Genomic DNA, 10816 nt, shown 5'->3' with positions numbered 1-10816 from the left:
GGGGGGAGGGAGTGAAAAGAGCAGCCCCGGGGCTGGGGCCAGTGAATGGGTTTTCTCAGCCCGTGGGTTACACAGGGGGAGTGGACAGAAGTTCCAGGCACCAGTTTGACCTAAATTGAATGAGTCTGATACTACATAGATCCAGGTTAATCCTAGAATGGGTTTTGCAAGTTTTAGATCCACTTGTGTGCATGGAACTTCTGTATAGTTACAGTCTTAGACTGATTGCCAGTCACTGAAATCAGGTTTGTAAATATAACATCAGCACCGGGACGAGTCAAGTGTAAATTGGGTGGCCATTTTAAACCCTATTTAAGCGCCCCAAATGTCTGCATTTAGCCCTAGAGATTAGGAATAGCAAAAGCTTTGCCTACATTAAAAAGGGTTTGCTGGCATAGCTAGTATCAGCCCCTCGAATAATAAGCTGTAGAGGAAGATGGGCTTCAGGCTTTAGCTATGCTTGGTGGAGGGGGGTGTGACTATTTTTTTCACACGCTTAACACACACAGCTGTGTCATAAATGTTTGTAAATGCAGACTAGGCCTTAGAAGTTAGTTTTTCATAATAAAGCCTAGCTAGATATCTGAAAAAAGCAGTGTGGGGGTGGGATGGGGGCCTCTTAGAAACAGAGATAGTTTGATGTAAATATTTGGGGACAGCAGGAGCAAAATTGGGCAAAGTCATTTGTAAGTAGGTAGGAAAAATTCATAGCTCTTCAGTTAAGTTTACTAGAAGAAGTTACTATGATTTGATTACGTATAGGTTGAGTAATTCTCTGTTGGAGGTGGAGATGCATAATTTTATTAATATTACTTTTTGTCTTTCTTTAAATAAAACAGTTACTGTCAGGTTTTAAATCCTTTTTACAGGATTAACTTAGTATTGGTTTAATTAAATTTGTGGGAAGAGTAATGAAGATGGAGACTGTAGCCAATGTTAAAAAGCCTGCTCACTTCTGTTTGGATTCCTCTTCTGCAACGAGCTGTAAAAGAATAATGAAGAGACCGTCGCAAACGATTAGTACTGAGTGCAGAAATGTAGTTCCTGAAAATATTATTGTGAATAAAAGACAGTGGAAGCTGACGACAATGTTAATTTTAAACAAACTGATCTCTGAGGACCATTCAAGCCTTACTTTCCTATGATCCTATGTGTAGTACTTGGCAAGAACCAGAGTGAACTGAGAGCTGTACCTAATACCATGGATTTCTCATCTGGATAAAATAATGCTGACATGTACTGTTCTGAACCTATTTCCTGTTTATATTTGAGAGTAAATAGTATCTCTCTCCTTTTATAAGCCATGGGCTGGAACAACCTGGTTCTACTCTGGTGTGGGGTGTGTGGCTTTGATGGCATGTCAACAGTGGGGGAATTTGCCTGTGTCTACACCAGGGCCAGACACTGCTGCCACTTCTCCCAGGCCTGTATGCTGACCCTCTGCTCTGTATGATTATATTCCTAAATACAGCTGGTATGATTAGTGTTTCTCTGTTTAAAATCCAGCAAACAAAGGATAAAATATGTGGAGCTGTACTGTATAAAGGGTTGTAAATAATAGGAAGAAATACTACTGTGTACTCCAAGCAAAATTTATTAGAAGTCTATTCAAGGAAAAAACACAGAGACCCTTTGCTTTTAAGAATTCAAAGTCAATTACCTGAAAGCAAGGCATGAAAAACTTTGTATTTTTTTTTAAAATCAGATACAGAGTAGAAACAGTACTTTTTAAATATCACAGGCAACAGCTATTTGTTTTCAATCATAAATGGCATCAAAGTTAGGTATTAATCTCACAGCAAAGCTGCATGCAGATCTAGATTAAAATTGAAAGCCTTTGAAATATAAAGCTTTTGCCATGAAATCTGCAGTAATAAAGGTATGCTGCACAAAGATGTTTCTTTACCTTTGTCTTGATGACATTTCTCAGTAATAAAGATGTATGTACATTTAAATTTGGCTGGTAAACCCATAATTTTAATTAATAAAATTTTGCATAAAATGCTATTTTACAGAATTGCACTATCCAGATGTGCTTATGGTAAGTGGGGCAAGTAAAGAAAAATGCATTGGAGATATTCCATATATTAAGAGGGCAACGATCAAATGAGGAACTTGATTTTTTTTTTAAATCAACAACAAAATGGCTCTGTACAAAAAAGCAAACATATGTACAAAATGCTACAAAGACTACATACATTGTGATAAAATCAGTCCTTTACCACAAGAGAAATGCAATAAAAGCTTTTGCCATCTATAAGGTGCTGAAGAAACCAAATCTGAATTGTTTTGTATAAAGCCATAGTCATTATCATCCTGCGTCTTTAATTTCATACACTACTTATGCTTACCTTTGCATAAAGAAATGAATGTGTTCAAATACTTGTTTTATGCAGGAAAAAAACCTAAAATGTATCGGTTTTAATACCTGTGATTTTTTTATTTTTTATTATTTATTTATTTGCAGTACTATGTTCCTAAATAAAAAGGTGCAACTCGGGTTTTGTTAAAGTATACACATATATGACACGAAAGAAAATCAATACATGATACTGGTAGATATTTTATGTGAATATTTTTCTCAGGTGGCTATGTTAGAATAAAAACCTTGCACTAATACTGCTTGTTTTTTGTTTCTTTAAAATTCATCTGATAAATAAAACACCAATCCCTCAAATGTCATGTCATGTTGCTGAATATTACAACATATTTTGATATAGTCATGTAATGTCAGACACTAATAACTTGTTGTTATCAGTCTTTACGTCTCATTGTTATCCACAAACTCAAGATTTCATGCCTCTTGTACTTTATTTTTAACAGAAAAACACTATAGCTTATTTGGAAAAAATTAAATTTTAACCAGTAAAATTGCACCCATCCAACACACTTGCAGTTCTCCCATTTTTAACTACTGCTTGAGATTTTACAGTCACTGTGCATATGTTACAACATATAAGTGCAAGCAAACAATCTATATTATAATTATTATATATCGTAAACCAGTACAACAGGCAAACTTGTGATACGGCAAAGTGAAAGCAACATATTGGCTGCCCAAGCCAAAAAGAATGTGGAAACTCAAACAATTTTTTTTTCTTTAAATAGTAAGTAGCAACTCTCTCTTTGTAGCAGGTGGAAGCTGAGAATTAAATTTTTCTTTTCTGCAGCATTGTGTGATAGTATCACAAATGCTAAGAACCAGACAAGACATGTTTTTCCATGGAAATTCACCTGTGTACCTTCCATAAGGGTTCCTATTCTCATATTTCAAATGGGGAAAAAAAAGTTTAAAGCAGGAGAAAGTACTCAAATGTTGGAACGATTCCTTTCGTTTCATAAAAGCTTAGTTATTCACACTGTAGTCGTTGCTGTAATACTGCTGGAGCAGTTTGGCAGATGAGCATGGAGGATGATGATGGTGACCTAGATGACCTCAATTTGAGGCTGCAAAGCGAGAAAACAGAAGGCCTGTGTAGCATGTTTTCTAGCAGCTTTATGCAGATGTGTTGCAGAGATGCAGCATAAATAAGTAGAAAAAAAATTCACAGCCTCTTGACATAATTTCCAGGGAAAGTACCAAAGAATTTGGTTCTTCTTGAGGTTCCTGAAAGTAGAAGTAATAAATGAAAGATGGCAATAACAGTAAGAAATTGCTATCCAAGGGGTAAGGGCAGAGGGACTTTGTTTTATTTTCAATTTATGAGACTTCATGAACGGTATATGTTTTGCATGAAATAGATATTTTGTTTGCAGTGAACCAGCTCAGTATTTGCCATACCATGATGTACTACATTTACAAATCATACCTTGTTATTGAGATTTATTATGGGAAAATCATACATTTATATAGTTTTAAATAGTGTATATCCAGGTTATAATTTGTGCTAATCCTAACATGCTAAAATATCAGCCTGATACCTGGCAACAACACAAATGTATTTATTTTAACATTTTGAATTGTAATGAAATAATCTGGCCAAAATGTTGATGTTCAGTTTCTGTATAATTTAGGACTAGCAGGAGAATTGTTTATTATATAACTAAGGAAAATAAGATACATTGGGATGATCAAGCCACCTTTTTTTAGGTTCATATCTATTACACTTGCTCACGCAGAATAATAATCATTCATCCGAGTAGTCCTTTTGAAGTCCATGGGGTACTTATATGAGCAAATTTAAAGCTATCTGGGTAAAGGTTATATTAGCTAATACTATGATAGAATTAGTTTTGCATCATGGTAGCATAAGGACAACTCTCTTTTTAGTAATCTGGAAGTAATGGATAATAACTTTAACTTTACAGTGAAATGTCTTTGTAGCCACATGTGTACCTCCAATGCTCAGGAAGTCAATGGAGAACCACTTTTAAATTGTAATGGACTTTGTTGTAGGCCTCCAGAAACTATGCAGTTATCTAAATGTAAGCAAATGGCAGTAAATGTTTTTGAAATACGCACCCCCCCCCCCAAAAAAGCAACCAAATTAAAACATACCCACAAACCATCCATCATCACACTTTTCCATCACATCAATGATATCTCCCTCTCTGAGCTCCAATTCATCTTCGTTCCTAGGAGTATAGTTATACAGAGCCTGAAACCTTAAACAGGACAAAGGCATGTGTTTTTAAAAATACGTTTTTTGCATCTGTACTAAATTAAAGGAGCTTAGTAAACATTTAGTTAAATGCTTAAGTAACAATATTGATAATGTAATTGAAAATAATGACTCTTTTGCCCACCTAAGGACTAGGTTTATACTGAAATAGTTTAGGTAAGAGATGACTCATGTGATGTTAAATAAGGACTAGATTCATAAAAGGGCCTTAGGCATGGCTAAGCTCAACTTCACTTTTAGGTGGATTGAAACCTAGTACAATTCACAGCCCCAAGTTAGGTTCTTTAGCTCTTTACACAATACATGGATAGAGTTAGGCAGCAAGACAAGGGAATTCACAACTGGCAGTAAATTGAGCAGGTAGCTGCCTAATGCCTATGTTAGTCAAGTAGGAAATGCCAAGGGAAAGGATGCAGATTAAGCCACGGCTACCAAAGGTAATAAACACCTAACCCAGGTTAGAAAGTGGAGCCTATTATGTGTCTAATCCAGGTCAGTCCTTTCCCGCAAAACAGTGAGAGGAAAAGCAGTGGAACCTCCTTTTTTACAAACTACTCAGTGGTTAAACTACTCACTTGGGATATGGAAGAACTAAGTTCCATGCCTTATTCTACCCAAGGAGACAAGACCCTACATCTTCCCAGTGTGTGCCACAGCCACAAAGCTATAGGGTATGTTGGAGTGGGGCTCAGCCAACCACTTTTTTTTAAAAACTGTTCCACTCTTACATAAAATTAAAAAAAATGTCTTGGGGCAGAGAGAGAGATTGTTGTCTCTACTGTGTTATTGTTAGTGCACTGGTTGGAAATTTAAGGTGCATATTGCCTTAGGTGGTAGCCAAGTGGAGGTGTTGAAGATCTTGGTGGCACCTACATTTTGTATGTAAGTATTTAAGGGTTAAATTTCCAATGCAGTTTAGGAGTCTAACTTACACTGGAAACCATTGGGGCTGACTGACTCTCAAGTAAGTATCTATGTCATTTTTAAAACTGGAATTAGGCTATTAAATCATTCATGCAAATCTTTCCCATTTAGCATTTTTTTTGGCAAACTGACAGACTTTGCAGCAAATGTCGTCTTGGTGGATGGATATATACATGGGCTGACGGCCTCCAAGTGACTGCTGTTCTAATGGAACAGCAGGGTTTTAGAGTGTTTCTTTATGGAGAAGAGGAAATGTAAAGAGAGAGTATTTAGGGAAGAAGCTAGTTTTTAGGGTGGAAGAAGAAAGGGCAGAGGGCAATGATAAGAAAAAGGGAAAAGGTTCTTTATATAAGTTCCTGTATATAATGTATTGTTTACACATTACAAGCCCCATCAGGATACTACTAGCCCCTCACTTGCCACTTTGGGACACACCCTAGACGCCAGCCAATAGCTATAGCTGTGAGAGGATTAACACAAGGCCCCGTCCCTTCTGTTTGCTGAGCAGAAAAAAGTAGCAGCCACCTTGGCAGCTGCATGACATGTACAGTGTCTCCAGGAGTGCTCCTTTTCCCGTGAAGAAAATGATTTCCTTGCTTAAAACATGTACTGTAATTTTGGGGGGTTGATTTTTGGGGAAAAGTTGTGTGTTATATGCAGAATTAGTCTTAGGGGTGGGCAATGTGGGTGACCACCCAAGGTGCTGTGGTTGGGAGGTGATATGCGCGCACACACAAACATGCTTACGCACACACCCCTGCTCATCTCCCCAACTAGTCAATGGTGCTGCTGCAGACAGATGCTGGTGGGTAGCATTTTGGGGCACTGCTTGGTGAGGAGGAGGAGCCACCTGCATTGCCCAGCCTGCCGTCCCATCTCCAGCTGCTGTTTAGAAGAAGCCAGGCCAGACAGTATGGGTGGTTCTGTCTCCCTGCCAGACTGTCCCCCTGCCCATCTGCCTCTGCCTGCAGCAGTGCTACTGACGTGGGGGAGGGGGGCAGAAATACTGGGATGTTGGTGCCAAAATATAAGTTTGTCCAGGGTGCCATTTTCTGTAATGCTAGCTCTGGTTGTATTTGAGAAAAATATGGTAAATGGAAAGTGACTAGCCACCTGTAGTGCCTTACAGGGACACAGTAAATAGTACAGTGTCTGCAAGTCTATTCCAGCTCTGAGGGAGAGGTTCTAGCCATAGTAACTAGTTTCCTACTGCAACTTTTTAAAGTACTTGTGAGTGAATTCAGTGATCAGGAATGTCATGGTTTGAAACAGGGAAAGTGGGTGGGAACCTTGTTAACTTCCACATCTTGTGCTACCTCATTCTACTGGCAAAGTGTAGCATGTGAAATGAATAAATGGGAAAAGGAATGAGACTGTCAAACTCATTTTCTTTCATTGGCTGTCAGTGTTTGAGTCCAGCTTACTGGAAGTGAAAAAAATCATGTACAATTGCAATTAAGACTCAATTGTGCCTATACAACTCTCTCCACAAAAGCTTGCATGTAACTACACCAGTTCAGTGATATCGCAGAAATAGAATCCATTCCTTCTCTAGTCCCCTCTCACTACAAGGAAGGACCCACACCAGTAGCGTATGATTACAGGTCTTTGCTGGATGAGTTCAGCTGTGCTGGTCAGCATAATGTGGGTTCTGCATCTTATATGCTTTGCCTATGTACAGATGGACAGAAAGAGTCATGATTGCCCACATAATTTGCTGATTTATAAGTGCTGTAGAAAAATTTTGGAGGCTACAGAACAATTTGTGTGTTGGATCAGGGTCTTCCTCATGCCTCATCTATCTTGTAGGTTGGAAGAAATTTTAAGTACTCAGAGCTGAGATTTCCTGCAAAGAGTCGCTTCAGGTTGCTCAAAATACTGTGTTGTGAGCTTGACCTTTAAAAGCTTTAAAAAAAATAAAAAAATAATTTGTATATTTTAACAATGATTTAGAAACTATCAGACCTTTGAATTCTGAAAATTTTGAAATAGAATGCTCATGTAATTGAAATGCTTCCCCCCCAGTGAGATTTCATTGAAATTAGCATAGTTTAGAGAAACTTGGATTGTGATCAAAACAGTATTCTTCATTAAAAATATATATATATATATATATATTTCAATAAACTAGTTCTGCATAACCTAAGCAAAATTCCTAGTGAATTCAATGGAAGATGTATCCAAATAAGGCATTGGAAACTGGGGAATTAATTATTTTGCTACTTGGGAATGAATGACTTCGTTTCTGTACCTAAATCAGTGCTAAAACCAACAGAATGTTGAAATAAAGATCTTCTTGAACCAGCTAAATTTTGGACGCAAGTAGTAAGTTTTTGCATCACTTTTTCTGTGTGCACTGTCTCAAGCAAGATTTTTTGTTTTTAAGCTTTTCAGATTGTCAGTTGTAGCTCAAAATCTTATAAAGCTTGTTACACTGAAATAATAATGATAAACAAATGCCATGAGCATAAAATGAAAATATTTGAGGCGAAAGGAAATATAATCATTAGTTTGTTCAAATCTGCCTTCTTTTACAGGGTTCATTGTGATCTGTGCAGCAGTTAAGTGGCACTGCATAGTCCATCATTCATTTCCTTATTTCAGTATGGTAATACCATGCTGATGTTCCAGAAATGATTACATGTAGGTTTCAAAGGTAGAGGGGTCATTGATTCAAATCAACTCAAATAATACAAAATTGTTCCTTTTTACTATTGTTTTATGTGATACGTAATTAAGATAACGAATGGATATTTTCTAGCCTGTATTTCATGATTGCCTAATTTTGCTGTTATATGCCATTTTTCTAGCTATGGAAATTATCTGGATAAGAACTTTGTAATCAGAAAAAAAGACAATGAAAGGGAAATATGACTCTACTGAAATTCCACCTCCAAAATTATTTTTATTAAAAATAGACATTAAATCCTAGATGATACTAGAAATTTCAAACCAAATGTTTTTACTGCTTGGCTTTCATTCATTTAGGACAAATGTGAACAATAGCATCACTTATAGGACATATAGGAAAAAATCGGCCAGAGAGATTAGTGTTTGCAAAAGTAGGAATATAAACCTCCATTTGTTCATTGTTGTTAATTAGAATTTGGAAAACAGATACAGTTTTAGTGAGGTCAAAATCATTAGTAGCTCCAAAAGCCAGTCCTCATTTGCATATAAAGTAACAAGTTTAGACTAAAAAAAAAATCTTGTAATCTTGATGTTGGGTAAAATGTCCTAAAGCACATAAGTGCCAATTTTCAAAACAATTTAAGCCTAGATTTTGAAAAGTGTATTTAAGTGCCCAAGTCCTAAACACATTTAGGATGCTTCATCTACAACTTGTCCCAAACCTCAGTGATGTTATAGAAAGATTACAGTAGGCTTTGCTTTTACCTTTGAAAATGGTATACTAAATTATACATATGCTTCTGAAAAATGTCACCCTTTAATTTGTGCATACAAAGTGCTCTGGTACAGTTTAATGTTGCATTCTTGTAGTCCACCTCACTCATTCTCATTCTGTTCTCTCATTATTCTAACTGCAAAGGTTATCTTGCCAAATCATTTCCAGAATTGCTTCTAAATATTTTCCCATACATTATTCAGGACCAAAGAAAGTAGACAGGCTGAATCTATTAGTTTTAATAATTGAATTCAATCTGCTTGAGATATCTAAAGGTGATAAAAGTAAAAAATGACTAGGAACTGTTTAAAAAAATTAATATCTATCTTAAGTGTAGAACATTAGAGAAATATAAGTTCTTGTATTTATTCTCATTTTTTAGGTGATACAGCTTCTTAGCTCATTTGTGGTTTTGCCATTAGGGAGTTTTCCTGGATATCTTTTCACAGAATATGGCTGTCTGCACTATCCTGCAATTCTATTAGGTAGATTATTGATTTCTTTTAAAGATATGCTTGCTACCTTTTCTTTAAGTACTAAATCTATGGTTTAGTAGACAAGAAGTATACTTACGGTTCCCCCCCACTGTGTATGTTTTCATGAGCAAACACAGGGCGCTGTGGCTGTAATGAAATGATTTGAAATGTAATAAAGATTTTATAAATATTAAATTAAGCTAGATTGGATACTGGTATGATGCATAATCTCTTGACATTTCATATTTGGGGTAGTAAAAATTTCCTTTTAAAAGGCAAAGAGCAAGCACTAGAATTTGCAAATCTGCAAGTTTAAGAATTAGACTGCTTTGAAGGATATACTGATAATTAAAAGAAACATTTTAAATTTATCCACAGTCTAATCTTTTCATGTTGAAGCAATAAGTCAGAGTTGAGCCCTTATTGCTTTTACAAATTGTACAAACAGAGCAGGAAGGAAGATACCGCAAGACTCAAATGCAGCTGATGAATGTTGTACATTCTCTGGCAGGAATGAAGATACCGCAAGACTCAAATGCAGCTGATGAATGTTGTACATTCTCTGCCGGAGGTGTGTTCTCAGTCAAGCAGAAAAAAAACGCATGCTTAATGGCAGAGTGTCAGCATCCATTATGTTTTCTGTAGGCAAACAATAATTCTATATACAAAATACACATATAAATATTAAATTGGCAGGCACACCATGCTATGCTGTGCTCTCAAGGAGGAGCAAACTCATGCAGACTGATAGGAAAAACCCCCACAAAATTTATTTTTAAAGAATGCAACTACTTATGTCAACATAATATTTTACCTTAGAAAGGAAATATTGGCAGATATTTCAAGTGCAATGACCTCTGAGAAAGTCACCTTCCTTTTTAATTAACTACTATCAGCACCCACAATGAGAAACCTTAAGTTCCTACAGAAGCCACAGCGTGTTTAGAAAACTGTGTTTATATGTATACCTACCTATCTATAGCACTAGTCAAATGCAGAATAGATGGGACAAAACTGCTCCTGGGAAAAGTAATGGACTTTGCTGTTTATTGGATGACTGGTTTTCCCTCATTAAAGGGAATAACAGTCTAGGAGAACTGTGGGAACCTTGTCTGGTCTTGGATACCTGAGTATCAAAAGGTAGTTTATGCTATGCTATCTACCATTATCAGTTAAATACGTTGTGGCCTTTCCTTGGTATTCGTGACCTGGACCATTTGTCTAAGCTTGTTTTTGCTTGGTTTGGACCATTTCTGTTCATTTTACTTTAGGTCACTGAGAATCTCCATTGAGCTACACTGGTGAAATTCAAATGATTGGTTCCTCTCTATAAACCCTTCTGGCTTAGGACCTGCTCCTCTCCTTAAACACCAAAGTGACAGTTGAAA

General features: G+C 36.6%; 1 protein-coding gene across 14 annotated transcripts in view; it reads right to left on the bottom strand.

Annotated features, from left to right (window-relative positions):
- Positions 1–1578: 1578 nt before the first annotated feature.
- Positions 1579–10816, bottom strand: part of SORBS2 (sorbin and SH3 domain containing 2) — a 434751-nt gene continuing 425513 nt past the window's right edge. For 11 of the 14 annotated variants that reach the window (XM_025207954.1, XM_025207929.1, XM_025207916.1 and 8 more), the window contains 3 exons: positions 9526–9575; positions 4499–4605; positions 1579–3607 (listed from right to left, as the gene is read on the bottom strand). In XM_025207954.1, coding sequence (XP_025063739.1) covers positions 3546–3607; positions 4499–4605; positions 9526–9575 — 219 coding nt within the window. In that variant the 3' untranslated portion in view covers positions 1579–3545. The remainder of the gene's footprint in view (positions 3608–4498; positions 4606–9525; positions 9576–10816) is intronic. The other 3 variants (XM_025207937.1, XM_025207923.1, XM_025207890.1) reach the window with 1 other exon arrangement.

Source organism: Alligator sinensis, unplaced genomic scaffold (genome assembly GCF_000455745.1).
Source record: "Alligator sinensis unplaced genomic scaffold, ASM45574v1 scaffold528_1, whole genome shotgun sequence".
Lineage (NCBI taxonomy): Eukaryota > Metazoa > Chordata > Crocodylia > Alligatoridae > Alligator > Alligator sinensis.
This window is presented reverse-complemented; position numbering and strand designations above follow the sequence as displayed.